General features: G+C 50.6%; 5 protein-coding genes across 5 annotated transcripts; 4 read left to right on the plus strand and 1 right to left on the minus strand.

The window, feature by feature from the left end:
• Positions 1 to 136: 136 nt before the first annotated feature.
• On the minus strand, positions 137 to 2,153 carry PV05_00831 (proline-tRNA ligase). The gene has a single exon (XM_013465759.1). It carries the CDS (start codon positions 2,026 to 2,028, stop codon positions 193 to 195), a length of 1,836 nt encoding a protein of 611 aa, XP_013321213.1. The 5' UTR covers positions 2,029 to 2,153; the 3' UTR covers positions 137 to 192.
• Positions 2,154 to 3,002: 849 nt separating this feature from the next.
• Positions 3,003 to 4,107, plus strand: PV05_00832 (uncharacterized protein; the record flags this gene model as incomplete). The annotated part of the gene is made up of 3 exons (XM_013465760.1): positions 3,003 to 3,391; positions 3,444 to 3,557; positions 3,606 to 4,107. The coding sequence occupies 3 exons, from the start codon at positions 3,003 to 3,005 to the stop codon at positions 4,105 to 4,107; spliced, it is 1,005 nt and encodes a 334-aa protein (XP_013321214.1).
• A 399-nt stretch (positions 4,108 to 4,506) lies between these two features.
• On the plus strand, positions 4,507 to 7,759 carry PV05_00833 (uncharacterized protein; the record flags this gene model as incomplete). The annotated part of the gene is made up of 1 exon (XM_013465761.1): positions 4,507 to 7,759. The coding sequence occupies one exon, from the start codon at positions 4,507 to 4,509 to the stop codon at positions 7,630 to 7,632; it is 3,126 nt and encodes a 1,041-aa protein (XP_013321215.1). The 3' UTR covers positions 7,633 to 7,759.
• A 1,215-nt stretch (positions 7,760 to 8,974) lies between these two features.
• On the plus strand, positions 8,975 to 11,695 carry PV05_00834 (uncharacterized protein). Its single transcript, XM_013465762.1, has 6 exons — positions 8,975 to 9,526; positions 9,582 to 9,724; positions 9,779 to 9,951; positions 10,004 to 10,441; positions 10,519 to 10,997; positions 11,055 to 11,695. Exons 1-6 carry the CDS (start codon positions 9,275 to 9,277, stop codon positions 11,130 to 11,132), a joined length of 1,563 nt encoding a protein of 520 aa, XP_013321216.1. The 5' UTR covers positions 8,975 to 9,274; the 3' UTR covers positions 11,133 to 11,695.
• Positions 11,696 to 13,612: 1,917 nt separating this feature from the next.
• Positions 13,613 to 16,106, plus strand: PV05_00835 (uncharacterized protein). Its single transcript, XM_013465763.1, has 2 exons — positions 13,613 to 14,916; positions 14,971 to 16,106. Exons 1-2 carry the CDS (start codon positions 14,079 to 14,081, stop codon positions 15,741 to 15,743), a joined length of 1,611 nt encoding a protein of 536 aa, XP_013321217.1. The 5' UTR covers positions 13,613 to 14,078; the 3' UTR covers positions 15,744 to 16,106.
• Positions 16,107 to 16,167: the final 61 nt, after the last annotated feature.

A 16,167-nucleotide genomic window follows, 5' to 3' on the forward strand; every position in this document is an offset into this window, starting at 1 on the left:
CGCGGCTGCGGGGAGATGGGGAGTTGTGCAGCCTTGCAGGCAAGGCTGTGCACGGCTGTGACGACGGCCAGATAACTTACAACTCGCTAGTCTTGCACCGACCTGAATGGACACGGCAATGGCCTTCGAGTCAGGTGTTAATCTTACAGTTTGCGAGAGGGGTATCTATTCACTAAATGTACAATTCATCCTTCACAGCTTACTGAGCAGATCCCGCACAAATTCTGCCACACTATCGATGTCGACATCTTGTTTGACCTTGAGCCGCCGGCATTGGACTTCGAGTTTGCCTTGCTCGAAGGCTTTCCCCACCACGACGATAACAGGGTATCCGACCATATCGGCATCTTTCAATTTCCAACCCAGACCCTGCTCCTGTCGGTCGTCGAGAATCACATCAACAGCGCCAGCTGTGGAAGAGCTGGCTAGCTGATCGTAGATCTTCTTCGCCGCACGCATTTGTCCTTCTTGGGATTTGTGGACTATGACGATGGTCTCAAATGGGGCAATGACACGAGGCCAATTGAGACCGACTTCATCGGACAGACACGACGCGACAGCGGCGATGAGTCGAGACACACCGATGCCGTGACATCCCATCTCGACGGGGACGGGTTGCTTGCTGTCTTTAGAGCGAACGGTGAGACCGAGTTTCGAGCTGTACCGTGTGCCGAGGTGGAAAGTATGACCGACTTCGATGGCTTTGTTGAGCTGGAGTTCGCCTGTCTGGCATTCGGGGCAGGGGTCGCCCGTCTGGTGTTCGAGAAGATTGATGCCGCCTGTGGTGTCTTGCGGTGCGCTGATGATATAGAATTCCATCTCTGGCGTTGGACCCGTTTTCGAACGCATCTCGGTCATGTCATTGGCGACCAAGCTGTTGATTGATTCCGGGTCCACTCGCGAATCAAGAAGGTAATATATCGACAGATTGTTGGAGGGGTCGGTTTGGGTCACGGAATGGAGACGCTCGTCAAATTGGCCAAATGGATTCTCGAGTCCAGTGTCAACATCGAGATGGCCGTTTAATGCGGCTTTGACGGCGTAGGAGCTGATAAAGTGTCCATGAGGTTCGCTGGCGACATCTTGCTCGGGACCGGTTGGTGCTATCGCGCGGATGAGGCTTCGTCGGTCGAGGCTGAGGAAGTCTTCCTGAAGGAAGGGTTGGACCTGCGTGGTCCTTGAAGGTATCTCCTTGATTGGGTGCGGCGGATAGAATGGCTGCGAGACGAATTCTTCATTGCGAGCGTAATTGCATTTTGTGCAGGTAATGACGATGTCTTCGCCTGCACTATTTGGGAAATGGTATTCGTGACTGAGATTACCTCCCATGTCTCCGGACACAGCTCTAGCTTCTGTATAGGGGACTGTGAGTTCGTCTAGGAATTTGCGGTATGCACCTCGAATATGGTCGTAAGTTGCGTGGGCCTCTTGAGGAGTCGCATCAAAGGTGTACAGGTCTTTCATGAGGAACTCACGGCCTCGAAGGAGGCCACCACGTGGTCTTTTCTCATCGCGATATTTCCGAGTGATCTGGTACAGCCGTATGGGTAAGTGTTGCCGGGTTTGCACAAGATCTGCTAGCAATGTTGTGATTTCCTCTTCATGTGTGGGGGCTAGCAGCCATTCTGATTGTTTCCTGTCTTTGAAGGCGAAGAATTCTGCGCCAGGTTTCCAACGTCCCGATTGCTGCCATAATGTTTTCGAAGACAGTGATGACAGAGAGACTTTGGAAGCTCTGACAGATCGCATGTGCTTGTCGATTAAGCGCTCTAGCTTCTCTTGGACACGGAGACCCAGCGGAAGCATCTGAAAAATGCCCGCATAGGCCTGCCGCAGATAGCCAGCCCTGATGAGGAGTTGTGTTGCGTCTGGAGCCCCTTCATGCTTGTGTACGTTCACCGTTGGGATCCAGAAATCGCTGACTCGTTGTCTGGAATCGGTGTGACTACACCGAACAAGACCGATTCCTGTTGTGGTGCCCTTAGAGCTCCCTCTGGTAGAAGCTCTAAATAGAAAGTGGTGCTTCATGACCAACCCCTTGAACTGCCCATCAAATTCTTCCACGACGCTGTCTACCAAAGGTGCATCTTCAGTGAGGCATCCGAAGATCAGGCACCTTGGAGTTCAATTCTTTACAATATACTTGTACAGGCACATCCAATGTTCAAATGTTGTTGCAGAGCGTTCCTCGGGCGAGTCGCGCACAAAAAGTCGATACTTCATTTGCGCCACCGTAATCAGGCCGTACGGAGAAGTGTAAAGACCTTCCTGCCAGACCGACTGCACACATCGCTCATACCGACTCGTAATCTTCTGATTATTCGCAACCACAGTCCCTTCCAGTCCCAGACTATCTCGGCCCTTCACGCTACGTCGTTTATCCGGTCTGGGCTCTGAGATGCCCCAATCGATACCCGGCTGTTCTCAGTAAGCAGGTGGCGTCAAGCCTGTGGTAGGCCGAAGCACGTTTTTCTATGGAGCACTTCCTGTTCTTGTTTACATTCCGCGAGATGCTTCAGCGCCCTGCGCGACCTTCACGACCAAGACTAATCTGTCGTCATTCATTGGGAACCTGGTGACCGCCGTGAATCAGTGGCCTCAGCTGGCTGACTGTCCTGTTCTGATTGGCGATATCTCTCAATCCACGACCGGGGTGCTTGATCGTATTTCCCTTTTCGGCAGCGTTCCACGAGAGCTGAGATTGGCTCTAGTGCATCCAAGGAATGTAGGTATCTGGTGCGAAGCGCACTCACCATATTCCCTTCCACATGACTCTAATGGGCTTTGATCTGTCAGATCTGCAACGCTTGAGCAGGGAGCATCTCGAGCGGACTTGCCTGTTCAGGTGCTGGGTGAGCTTTTCGGGTCCTGCTACCATCAGACTTAAAGTGCTACGTGCGCCCCTTTCCCTCAATGTGGTCTTCCTTCTTCTACTCCTTCACTCGAGAATTCCTTACTACTACTGTCTTTTACAGGTTGTTGTATAGGCTTTGGTCCCCATCATGTTGTTTCAATCACTTCTGCTCCTCACATCTGCTGGGGCTGCACTTGCCCTACGCCCAAGCAACATCAGCATTTGTGACTATTATACCCCCATGGTTACTGGGAAGGACAACTCAGCAGATAGCCAGTATGAGCTTATGCTGAAGGTCACACACACGTTTATTCTTGGCAACTACACGACGCCTAATGTTGGGGTCGCAGTTCAAGGCATTGCTGGAGTCTTCCCGTACAAGGGCCATGATGTCAATTTGCTCCCATACTTCGTTGGTGGTTATGCATCAACGAATACTGGGGGTTCCGAGGGCAAAGCGGTGAACTTTCTCGACGACGGCGGTGCTGGTGCGTTGTTGGCCAACATACCCTCAAATGGCACCCAGTCCAACCAATAGTGAGTTCTACATCTCCAAATCAAAGTAGTACCCTGACTGACCATTGCGCAGCAAGCTTCTTACCCATGTGTACCAATACTTCGGCGAATTTTTTGGCTGTAGCCTACAGGGAGTCGATGCTTTCCCAAAATACCAAGGCGAGGCCAGCATGTATGAAGTTCACAAGTAAGCATAACACCCGTGGGAGAGAATCCAATCGCTGACATTCCCAAGATTTATGGACCCAGATGTCTTCGAAACTGGCTGGTTCAATTTGCAGATTGTCCTGGCAGTCCAGTCATTAGGGTTCGAGGACCCTGATGTCACTTTTACCCGGGAAGGTCTCGACAAGACCTTCACCGCACGATGCATACCTCCTGCTGCCGTCATTCCAGCCTCTGCTGGTCCACAATTGCAGTCAATCTGTATCGCTCCAGATTGTTCACTTGACCCCCAAGCCAACTGCTCAGCATATCCGAATGATGGATATGGTGCACAACCTGCCGTTGTAAACGACACAATCGTCGGCCCAGCAGTGAAGGTGAATGGAACCGCAGCTCCAGCCACGTCTTTAGACAGTTCTCCATCCATGAGTTCCTCGTCAACTGCAACTGGATCTGCCACCGTTGCTTCTACCACTGGTGGTGCTGGGCACACTTACATGGGATGGACAACCTTGAAGACCATCGGTTTCGTTTCGCTTGTAGGAGCCGGAATGTCTGTATTTCCTTTCTGAGTACGAGCGATCAGCATCAATCTAACTAAGAGGAGGTTGTAGTAGAGAATCAGGGATACGGCAGCTGAGTGTTGACAAAGCATTAGCAGTAACGAGTGTAGCAGACAGACAACGAAGCAATAGAACCTAAAATGGAAGCAGAGGTGCGTCGCATTTCTCCTTCAACGGACTTGTACTGGACCTGTGAATCCTGAGGTGGATCTTCATCGTTGCTCAGCCTTTCGTGAAGACATGCGGATAGATCTGATGTCCCTTGGCAGATCTTATCTTATCGTGCCGCAAATTAATTTTTTGGGACCCATAACGGCCGAATCTACACATGAGCCCTTCACGTCTCGAGCAGCATAACAACGTGCGGTTCAATGGTGTACAAGAGGGTGCTAAGTACTAGATCTCAGAATGTCTAGAAAGCCTGATGCAGCGGGCGCTCCGGCCAAAGCGTCAAACAACCCTACCGCCGAGCCCTCAGAACCCGCTACGACTGCACCCCAGTCTGCCTCCTTCGAGAATTTGCGAGACAAGATCCAGACACGCTTGCAGTCTTCCGACCGAAGAACTAGAAAACAACAGTCCAAGAAGCAAGGCAACGCCCCGTCTGGTCATAGTGGCAAGCCAAAAAGCCAGCATGACGCAGGCTCTGACCGAGGAAAAAAGCGGGATCGAAATGGGGAGGTACTCAACGCTTCGAAGCCAGAGCGCCCGCCACAGGAAGAGGGTGAAGACGATGTTTTTCGAACAGAAGTTAAGGCCCTTGGAGGCACTGCCGAGGATCTGGATCTACTGGCGGACGCCGAATCGGAGTCAGAAGTAGAGGGCGCAGCTGACGAAAGACCTCAAAAGTCCCAACCGGCCAAAAACGATGCTGGTGGTCTAGAAAAGGGCATAAAAAACATTCTCGGAGAGATTGCCTTGGTACAAGGCGAGCTCGGCGAGGATGATAATGCCGACGAGGATGAAGAGGCGGAGCCAACAATTGCAACCAGCTCCAAATCACAAGTGGCTGGAGAGAAGCCGCAAGATAAGGCAGACAAGACAGCCAAAGGTGTGCGTGGAAAGCAGCCGCAATATCTTTGCGAACCTAAGCCGGACTGGTACGATGTACCAGAACCAATCGTCGATACTGAACAGAAACCGAAATACACTCCTTCACTGGAGACACTCAATGAGATCGCTGAGTATGCCAAATCCCTGCTTGAGGAAGAAAATCAGAAGTTCAAGGAATCGCAACAATCGTCTTCTGCGCAGTCATTCTACAATACTGTGATCACCTCTGGTACGTTATCAGACAAGATCTCAGCCCTGACACTGGCAGTGCAAGAATCACCCGTCCACAATATGCGTGCGCTTGAGTCATTGATTGCACTAGCGAGGAAAAGGAGTCGGTCCCAAGCTGTCGACGTTCTTCGAGCTCTCAAAGACCTTTTTGCACAAGGGTCTTTGCTGCCCGAGTCAAGAAAACTCTTTTCCCTCCAGACTCAACCAGCCCTACCATATGTGTTCGGACAAACGAAAACGTGGAGGAGGGGCGATAGACTACCTCGGGCCTTGGATCAGGTCCACCTTGTGCTCTGGGCATTTGAGAGCTGGCTGAAAGAGCAGTACTTTGAGGTTCTGAAGATTCTCGAGGTTTGGTGCAATGACGAGATCGATTTCTCCAAGGCACGAGCTGTCAGCTATGTCTATGAGCTGCTCAAGGAGCGGCCGGAGCAGGAGTCCAATCTGCTGAGGCTGCTAATCAACAAGCTGGGGGATCCGATCAAGAAGATTGCTTCACAGGCGTCATACTTGCTCATGCAGCTGCTAATCGCACATCCTGCAATGAAAGAAATTGTGGTCTCCGCGATTGAGAATGACTTCATCTTCAGGCCGGGCCCGGGCCAAAGCGCCCACGGAAAGTATTATGCAGTTGTCACACTGAACCAGACGGCTTTGAGTGGCAAAGAAGAGAACGTGGCCAAGAAACTACTTAATATTTACTTCAGTCTGTTTACGGGATTGTTGAAGCCTGTCAGTGCAACAGCCGGTGACAAGTCGGAGCAACGCGAGCATCCAGAACAGGGGAAGAACAAGAAGAAGCCTCAAGCCTCGGGTCAAATGCAGACAGAAGAACTGAGAGAGAAGCTGATTTCGGCTATTCTGACTGGAGTCAATCGTGCGTACCCATACGTGGGTGCTGATGAGACAAGCTTTACCAACCACATGGAGACGTTGTTCAAGATCACCCACTCGTCCAACTTCAATACAAGCGTGCAAGCCATGATGCTCATTCAGCAACTATCTACCACGCACAAAGCGTCAAACGACCGGTTTTATCGGGTGCTGTATGAGTCTTTGCTGGACCCTCGGCTTATCATCGCATCGAAACAGCAACTGTACCTCAATCTATTGCACCGCTCTCTCAAAGCTGATTTGAATGTCAAGCGGGTTAAGGCGTTTGTCAAGAGATTGGTACAAATATTGTCGCTCCACGAACCATCCTTCATTTGCGGTGCGTTCTTTCTCATTCAAGATCTTCAGTCCGCATTCCCGTCACTGTCAGGTCTTATAGACCAGGCGGAGGACCATGACGATGATGAAGAGGTATTTCGAGATGTGGATGAAGATGGCACCGAAGTCCCCACTGACCTAGCGGACACGCCGCTAGGAAACATCTACGATGGACACAAGCGTGCGCCGGAGCATGCCAACGCGGACAATAGCTGTCTTTGGGAAATCCTACCTTTCCTCGCGCACTTCCATCCATCTGTATCGGTAAGCGCAGATCATGTCTTGCGACACGCCAAGTTACCTGGAAAGCCCGACCTCAGTTTGCATACCCTTAGCCACTTTTTGGATCGCTTTGTCTATCGTAATCCGAAACTGTCATCTGGCGGATTGCGCGGATCGTCCATCATGCAACCAATGGCCAACGATACACAAAATGTGCTCATTAGTGGTTCTTTGGGTGTTGGTCGCAGACTGCCTGTGAACAGCGAAGCGTTCAAGACCAAGAAGCAAGATCAAGTAGCGGCGGAAGACGTTTTCTTCCATCAGTACTTCTCGAGCTTGGGTAAGGCAGGGAGCAAGAAGACGAAAGCGCAGAAGAAGCGCGGAGATGGGGATGAAGAGTCGGGCGACGAAGACGAAGTGTGGAAGGCCATGATGGAGAGTGCACCTGATTTAGAGGGTATAGAAGATGATGAGGACGATATTGATTTGTCCGACCTTGAATCAGAGATGGGAGAGTCGGACGAAGGAGGAATGGACATTGATGAGGGTGACGAGGGAGTGGACCTCGATCCTGCGATCTTCGATGAAGACGACGAGGATCTAATGGGCATGGATATGGAAGAGCCCGATCAAAGCGATGCCTCTGACTTTGAAGGCTTCGACGAGCAGCCCTCTAGCAAAAAGACAAAGAGCAAGGATGAGAAGGAGAAGCAAAAGAAGGCCAAGAAGGCTAAGAAGAACTTGCCGACATTCGCATCTGCGGCCGATTATGCCAAGATGCTCGACGACGACGAGGATGAAGATATGGGAATGTGATCAGAAAGGGGGAAAGATATCCTCGTGTGGTCCGATTGAAGTGCTAGTCCAAGAAATTCCAAGAAATTCCAAGAAATTGAAGAAGCAATCCAAGCAATCCAAGCAATCCAAGAATCCAAGAATCCAAGAATCCAAGCAATTCAAGCAATTCAAGCAATCCAAGCAATCCAAGCAATCCAAGAATCCAAGCAATTCCTGGGCATCTTGTCCATGAGCTTAGCTTGACCTGCAGCCCATGTTGACCGCGTGGGGGATAAAGGGCCTTTTTGGCATTATCTAGCCTTGGGCTTTGGCCTGGTCACCCTGGTGCAACCCTTGCTTGCTGACATTGTGCCCGACGATCAAACACCCTCCTTGATCTCTAGTGCTATGCAAGACCTGTGGCACACGACAGCAAGGTGTGAGTGAGCTGACATTTCCAAGCCTTGCCTCCAGGATCTGTTAGGCGTGCAAGCTAACGGCAGCACGCAACGTGGGTGGCTATCAGATTTAGCGCCGCCTTAAGCAACACCTAGCGAGCCTGGTGCAGGCCCTTGTTAGGTGCTTGTTGACATACATACATACAGTGCGTACTCGTAGGCCACACCACAGGCCACACCACAGACCACCAACCAAGTATGACACCTAATTAATGATTAATGTTACTCCTCGCAGTACCGCCGAGAGAAAGAAGTCATTTGCCGCCTGATGCCGCCATCCATTCTCCATCGTCCTTTCCCACTGTCATCATTTCATTCAACCTGGACCTCGCTACTCGTATCATATTTGAATAATGGACTTGTATTGCTCCACTCGTCATCTAACTTTTCACATGGGGTCAGAATTTTCATCCGGAATGCATCTCCTCCACTGGCCCAGAATTGTGCGAGCTACCAGGGACGAGTACCACCGCATTATTCACCACGAGAGAAGGGGAGTCCGATGCGCCACGGGCCTGTGAAGATGGTGACATCTCTCCTCCTTTTCCACCAGGCTTATTGGTCTTTGCCTGCCAGACTATCGTGCCGTGCGCCCGCCGTTGCCATTCGCTATACCACACCCAGTATACGACGCCTTGCCCGACCCGCCTTTGCCATTCCTGTTGGTCATGGGCTCCATCGAGATCGTCAACCGAAGCCGTGCACTGTTGGTTCTGTACCGCTGCGCCATGTCGTCACCATGCTCCATCCTCCACACTGTGCCGAAGCCACAATCCACCATGTCATGGCCCATGATGGCCCCATCGTTACTCTCGCACCCTCACGCACTCCAGCAGGGCGCGCTTCCTAGCGTTTGGATCTCGCTAGAGGTCCCTTTGCGAACACGTCCCCTGGGTTCTTTTGGACTTGGCTTGCATAGCACGCAACTCTCAAAGCTTACCCATGCTTTTATAAACAAGCCTGTTCTCTAGCCTGGGCATTTGCTTTTTCTTTTGTTCCCTCCTTAGGCGCTCTACCCTCGAGGGAAATCATCCATCTAGCCAGTTCCGACACCGGTTATCAGAGCTCTACAAAAGCCATATGCTGCCGACACATTATCTGGATTCTGCCTGTCCTTTTTTGACCTGTTTCGTACGGGCCATCCGTGCGATCAAGTGGCGTTGAGCGATACAACTCTTGCATAATTTAACATAATTCAACTCACCAACCCACCTGAGATCATCATGACTGGACTCACCGAAAAGGACCAGCCGTTTGGCGAAGCCGGGGCCTTCAAGCCTGGAGATAATGTCGACCTAGAACGACGTGGTTCGACCACCGTTGCTGGTCGCAAGATGAGCAGGATCGGCCCGCCTCCAAGAAAAAGCTCCATTGTGCCCGTTTCTGACGACAATGGAATCGTTGATGAATACGGCAAGCTCGTGGAAATGGAAGCTGGCGATGCGATCAAATATCGAACCTGCTCATGGCAAAAGGTCGATTATAGCTTGCCTTTTCCAATGAGATTTGTGTAGCTAACATGCTTTGCAGACTGCTGCTCTACTCTTCTCAGAGTATATCTGTTTGGCCATCATGTCGTTCCCATACTCGTACTCGGTGCTTGGCCTTGTACCCGGCCTCATCTTGACCGTGGTACAAGCCGCATTCGTGCTTTACACTTCGCTCGTTGTTTGGTAAGTGCACTATCAAATTAGATGGGGGACAACGCAATACTGATCTGAGAATAGGGAATTCTGTTTGCGACATCCTGAAATTAGAGATGTCTGTGACATTGGGCAAATGCTCTTCTGGGGCTCCAAGTGGGCTTGGTATTTCACGGCCGTCATGTTCTTGCTCAACAACACCTTCATCCAAGGTCTCCACGTCCTCACCATTTCGAGATACTTGAACACCATGAGCGGTATGCTGATCAAATTACTTCTCATCAACAATGCACTAACTCAGTCGTCCAGGCCATAGCATGTGCACGGTCGGCTTCGCCGCGATCGGCGCCGTTGTTTGCTGGCTTTGCTCTATGCCACGAACATTCAGCGCCTTGTCCAAGCTCGGCGCCATTTCTGCCTTCACCACTTTCATCAGTGTCATTCTTGCCGCGGCCTTCGCTGGCGCGGAAGGCAAGCACGGCACTGCCGGCTACAACCCAGATCCAAACCACATCAACGCCAACGGCGTGAAAATGGGTGGCGAGCCATTAGTTCTTGTTGTTCCTCTCGCCGGAACCACTTTCGTCTCCGGCATGAACGCCTTCTTGAACATCAGTTACACCTTCATCGGCCAGATCACCCTGCCTAGCTTCATCGCTGAAATGAGAAATCCTTACGACTTTCGAAAGGCTATTTGGGTCGTCACCATTTGCGAAATCATCTTGTTCAGCTTGGTTGGTGGTATTGGTAAGTCAAATTCCTTGGTGCCTGGCCAGTCTTGGTCCTGCGTGTCTTGTTGGTTTTCAGATTCTGACAATGGATAGTCTATGGCTACACGGGCACACAATACAACACTGCGCCGGCCTTCTATTCGCTCGGCAATGAAGTCTACAAGAAAGTCAGCTTCTCCTTCATGATCCCGACCTTGATTTTCTTGGGCGTTCTGTACGCCTCGGTCTCGGCACGCTTCGTTTTCTTCCGCCTCTTCGAGGGTACTCGGCACAAGTCCTCGCACACAGTCGTCGGATGGGCCGCGTGGGCCGGTATCCTGGCAGTCACTTGGATCGTCGCATTCATCGTTGCGGAAGTTATTCCCTTCTTCGCCGATCTCTTGGCCCTGATGAGCAGTTTGTTCGATTCGTTCTTCGGTTGGATCTTCTGGGGCGTCGCGTACCTACGCATGCGCCAGGCCGACTTGGGGCAGGGCTTCTACAAGAAGCGAGGTATCCGTGGCTGGATCGGGTTCTTGATGAACATCTTTATCATCATTGTCGGATTCTACTTTTTGGGCGTGGGGACTTATGTGAGTTTTGACCCCGGGACATGGAGCCTCAACAAAGAAATGCTAACAAATTCGCAGACCTCCGTCGAAAGTATCATCCTCGACTACGATGCTGGAAACGTCAAGGGCGTCTTCACGTGTGCGAACAACGGCTAAGGTTTTCGAACACTGCACTTGGGCCGCTACGAATCACTTTTGCCTGCCTGCTTCTTCAGCAACAGAGCTTTGACTCTTCTGGACGACACGGCAATGAGATTTGTGGTCGACAACAGGATGGTGTCTGAACATTTCGACATCTGAAGGAAAATAACGAAAAGAATGATCCTGGTCATGACATGGGGAAAGTGGCCACGTAAACACGAACTTGGAAATGGTATAAACCTTTGGATCAAACTAAAAATACGAGGGTGATGCGTTACATGATTGAGACTGTAGTGGGCAGTCTGGAGTACAGCAGGTATAGATCGAAAAGGGAAATGAAATCAATCTTTCACCCTCTCGATCATCTATGAATAAGTCACACCTTTTGAGGGGGGTGAATGTTTTGGCTGCGGAAGGGGCACTATTCTGGCCTGCAACAGTTGTGTGTGCATGCGCATCAAAATTGACCGCAGGATTCTATCTCTAAGTTAGTATACCTCACACTGCTCCTGTCGGATTCGTGATCGGCAACGAAAGTGTGCGGGACGAGTAAAAATGCCCTGCCTGTTGTGCCCGACTAACTTAAGGGAGCTCGCAAAACCGTTGTCACTCGGAGTAACAAATCCCTCATTCTAAGAGCAACTTCAGATCTCCATTCTAGAATCTTTGCCTCATTCGGATGGTATTCTATACGATTAAGGTACATATCATATCTCCGTTAACCATACAGCCTCGTTCTGTGATGACCCATTTTAAAACCCACCTTGGACGTTGGTTCATGACAGCAGAACGGGATGCCTGCTTGACCCCCGCGTGACGCGCAAGCATTGTAAGTTATGCAAGAAAAAGGAAGGGGGATGGTAGGCTTCAGGCGGCCAGCATTCAGCATCCACTAACCCGACTCAACTCAGCATCCAGAGTGCACATATACGACTACTGCGAGTCGTATACTTGCGCTAGTGTCGGTGCATTTATCGCCATGTAACGCCAAAGGGGCCGGGCGAGGCATACCAGCATCTCAGATGCACTTTCCGCAAGAGGTGGAAACCTCGAAAACTTCCTTCTAGAACAACCCACGCGCAAAGGACGCCTAAAGAATCCACTCCTTCTAGAAAAGAAAAAGAATAAGAAAATAAAAACACGTCGTACTCGCTTGGACTTGCATCGAAAGAGAGGACCTGACAGCGCCGAACGCGCTCGAAACGTGTTGCCCAAGTCCATTCCTCTTGCCTCGCCTGGATGGGACGTTGCACTCCTGACAGAGTCGCTTGACATTGGGAAGCTCAAGGAAGATATCGGTGGACAAGGTATAGCCTGGTTGTTTGCAGTGCAACGAACTCTACCTACCCTGGGACATGCGGACTGACTTAGAGCTGGTTACAAAAGAGATCTGGATGTTCCTCGGGGCTTTTTCAACGGGTCATGGAGATACTGACCGTAAAGATATGTCTAGAAGAGGGCCATCTCTTTTCTCTCTCTTCGTGAAAACCCCGATTGAACGATCTCAGGTGTTGTAGTAAGTAGTAAGCCCTTAATGATGAAGCCGCAAGCTATAGTCGAAGGGGCCTCTGAGCGGTGTCGACGCTGTCCGAGTGGTTTTGTAATGCTTGCCGATGCTCGATCTCAGACCGGGTTCGGAGGCTTTGAGAGTCTGATCTTGATTTTGGCGCGCCAAGCAGGTATTGCAAAGAGAGGCGCGGCTGTGGTGTTGCCTGTTTGTGAAATGGCAGCATCTTTGTAGTGGCGCGGTTCGTTCCGTGTTCGCTGCAGTTGTTCCTCATGTGCGTCCACATTCACATGACTTTTATACGTTGTTGCGATATGAATATCATTCTCAGTGGAAAGTCGTACTTCTCTTCGAAAGACGGACCAAAGGCGCAATAACAATCTTGTTTTGAGCGGTGCGCACAAGACACTGCAGACAAGTCAGCAGAATTACATTGCTCCTCCAAGTCACGAAGCGTGAGTGCTTGAATGTCCAGAATGAACAGATCCTTGAGTTAGCGACACCAAAATACACACGGCACCTTTTCGTTCTGGAAAAAAAATTCCTGTTTCAGAGGCGATGATGTGGCGGTCTGTCTATGCCTCATGCTGACCAGCTCTTGTGCAATATGTCCCCGGCAGATTCATGCTTCGCATTGCAAGGGACAGCGAGCCCTGGATCCGGGGTCTGATTCACGGCACCAACAGCTGAGGATGAAGTGCTGTTCACGTACACCCTTACGCTTTGCTTCATAATGTCTTGGGGCTCCAGGGGAGTCACAGGCCGATTCGGGATTGATCTCCTCTTTGTGAAAGATCAGCAGAGTGACATGGAAGTTCTCATACGGCGTTGTCTCAGGTATGCCCAGGGGTGAGCCCAATTGGAGCACATGCGAAAGATCACCCATCAAAACACCACCAGCGCCGCTTTAAGAGTCGCATCACGCTTGCCTGATTCGTCCTTGATAGTCGTCAGCGCAGTTGCAATGGCTCCTTACGAGTCCGACTACTCAAGCCCCGAGAGACAGGATCTGGCATCTTCTTCGACAGCAGTTTGACGGCTGATTCCTCTTCCCTACTTGGTTCTTCAAACTGTTCACAACTTGCTTTTGTCCTAGTACAGCACAGTCCTTGTGACAAGACAAGCCTTCCCTGTCCGACCGTACGACCTCCGCATTGTGGTAATACAAAGCAGGTACACTTTCACACCTGGCTTCTTCTCGACAAGGTCACCCAGAACCAGCGACTTGAACCCGGAATCAGACACCCCCTCAATTCACGCCAGTTTCTTGAATCCTTCGAATCCTCCCGGTGCCTCGTTGTTTCCTCACGCTCCGCTGCGTTGTGCGAAGACGTTTGACCTTCCTCTCTCCTCTCCATCAGCGGCCCACCAAACCCCTCTGTATGCTGTGATACTGTTGCTGGTCAAGAGTAGCACATCGTCCGCTGCAGCAAGACAGGTGATGCGGTGAAGGGATGAATAGGCATCACGCCTTCGCCAACGGCTATGCCGCCAACAAGAAAAGAGATGATGAAGTCTACCACAAGTACTCTGACAGGTCCGACCTGGAGAGCAAATACATATGGGGCATGCGAGATCTAGTCGAAGACGAGAAGTCGGATACCTCATTCACCCGCAAATTCGAGCCTCGAAACCGAGCCTTTCACAACCGCTCGCGTCTAATACGTCTGGGGCTTTTCGCTCTAGGAACGTTTGCCATAATCCTGTGGCTGCTTTTCCCCTCAGCTACGCACCTCCCATCGTGGTCAAGCAATGAAAGACGTCTGCAAGACCACTCAGACATCGAGACGCTGCGATATTATGACCTCGAAGATGTCCAAGGGACTTCAGTGGGCTGGGAAAGAGAAGAGCGAGTCTTGCTTTGTACGCCTCTAAGAGATGCTGCGGCACATTTGCCTATGTTCTTCGCACATCTGAGGAATTTCACCTATCCGCATCACCTCATCGACCTAGCCTTCCTCGTTTCTGATTCCAAAGACGAAACAGAAGAGTTGCTCTCCAAAATGCTGGAGGAGCTGCAAGCCGATCCTGATTCATCTCAACCTTATGGAGAGATCTCAGTCATACACAAAGATTTTGGACAAGCGGTCAGTCAAGACTTCGAGAGCAGACACGGTTTCGCTGCGCAGGCAAGTCGCCGGAAGCTCATGGCACAAGCACGGAATTGGTTACTCAGTGCTGCTTTGAGACCTTACCATAGTTGGGTATATTGGCGTGATGCTGATGTAGAGACTTGTCCGTACACCATTATTGAGGACTTGATGAGACATGACAAGGACATCATTGTTCCAAGTAAGTCAATTTCAAGACTAAGTCTGGTGATTCGGAAGCTGACTGATTGACCAGATATCTGGCGGCCCCTACCTGATTGGCTAGGAGGAGAGCAGCCGTATGACTTGAATTCATGGCAAGAATCCGAAACTGCCATTGCGCTAGCCGAGACATTGGACGAGGATGCAGTCATTGTTGAAGGTTACGCTGAATATGCCACTTGGCGTCCTCATCTCGCCTACCTCCGAGACCCATATGGCGATCCAGATGTCGAGATGGAGCTCGACGGTGTCGGTGGTGTTTCTATTCTTGCCAAAGCCCGTGTATTTCGAGCCGGTGTACATTTTCCAGCTTTCTCTTTCGAGAGACACGCCGAGACCGAAGGGTTCGGTAAGATGGCCAGACGTATGCAGTTCTCTGTGGTTGGTTTGCCTCATTACACGGTTTGGCATCTTTACGAGCCGTCCGTGGACGACATCAGACACATGGAAGAAATGGAGGCTCAAAAACGCGAAAGAGAGAAAAAGGAGAAAGAAGAAGCAGAGAAAGCAAAGAAGGTCCAGGAAGAGTTTCAACAAGTCGATTCTCAGTGGGAGAAGGACAAACAAGCAATGGCCGCTCGCGTCGAGAAATCAGAAACCACGGACGACACAAAACAAAAAGATGAGAAGACAGATCCGAGGAAAGAGCCAAGAGACAAGCAGCAAAGAAAGGAAAGTGTTAAGAAGATTAACACCTACAAAGCCGAAACCCAGAAAAAGGCTGATGCGGATGAGAATGACGCTGAAGCCAAGCGACCTGCTGCCAATGAGCCGAAAGCTGGTCAAAAGAAAGACTATCATGACTGAGATTCCAACTGGTGGAATGGCAATGTCTCAAAACGAATTCATAATGATTGTATCCAGGGAAAAAAGGGCACGGTATTCGGGTTAGACAATGAGCGATCACAGTTCAGCGGCATTGAGGCGTTCGAAAGACACGGCGCTGTCTGTACTCTGCGGCATGGATTCAGTAGAAGACGTGCTAAGCGGTTTCGCGCTTTTGTACAAAACTGGAATATCATCACTGGCGTTCATTGAGAAGCGTGGAGGCTAGATTTCATGCATGTATGGAGGTCTGAATCAAGGAAAAGCTTAGAAAACAGGAGCCCACATACATCACTGGCGTTGCATACCTGCTGTATTAGTAGTACAAAATGATCGAGAAATTCAGAGGATTCCAATCCAAGTTATGCAATGTTCACGGCCAAAGCTTCGCTCGTCACAGCCAAAG

This window comes from Exophiala xenobiotica, assembly GCF_000835505.1.
Source record: "Exophiala xenobiotica strain CBS 118157 unplaced genomic scaffold supercont1.1, whole genome shotgun sequence".
Taxonomy (NCBI): Eukaryota; Fungi; Ascomycota; class Eurotiomycetes; order Chaetothyriales; family Herpotrichiellaceae; genus Exophiala; species Exophiala xenobiotica.

Coding starts and splice junctions, on each gene's coding strand:
- PV05_00831 (XM_013465759.1), bottom strand. CDS start 2,028: ATGAAGCACCACTTTCTATTTAGAGCTTCTACCAGAGGGAGCTCTAAG.
- PV05_00834 (XM_013465762.1), top strand. CDS start 9,275: ATGACTGGACTCACCGAAAAGGACCAGCCGTTTGGCGAAGCCGGGGCC. Junction 9,725..9,778: donor TACACTTCGCTCGTTGTTTG/GTAAGTGCACTA, acceptor ATCTGAGAATAG/GGAATTCTGTTTGCGACATC. Junction 10,442..10,518: donor CAGCTTGGTTGGTGGTATTG/GTAAGTCAAATT, acceptor GACAATGGATAG/TCTATGGCTACACGGGCACA.
- PV05_00835 (XM_013465763.1), top strand. CDS start 14,079: ATGAATAGGCATCACGCCTTCGCCAACGGCTATGCCGCCAACAAGAAA. Junction 14,917..14,970: donor CAAGGACATCATTGTTCCAA/GTAAGTCAATTT, acceptor CTGATTGACCAG/ATATCTGGCGGCCCCTACCT.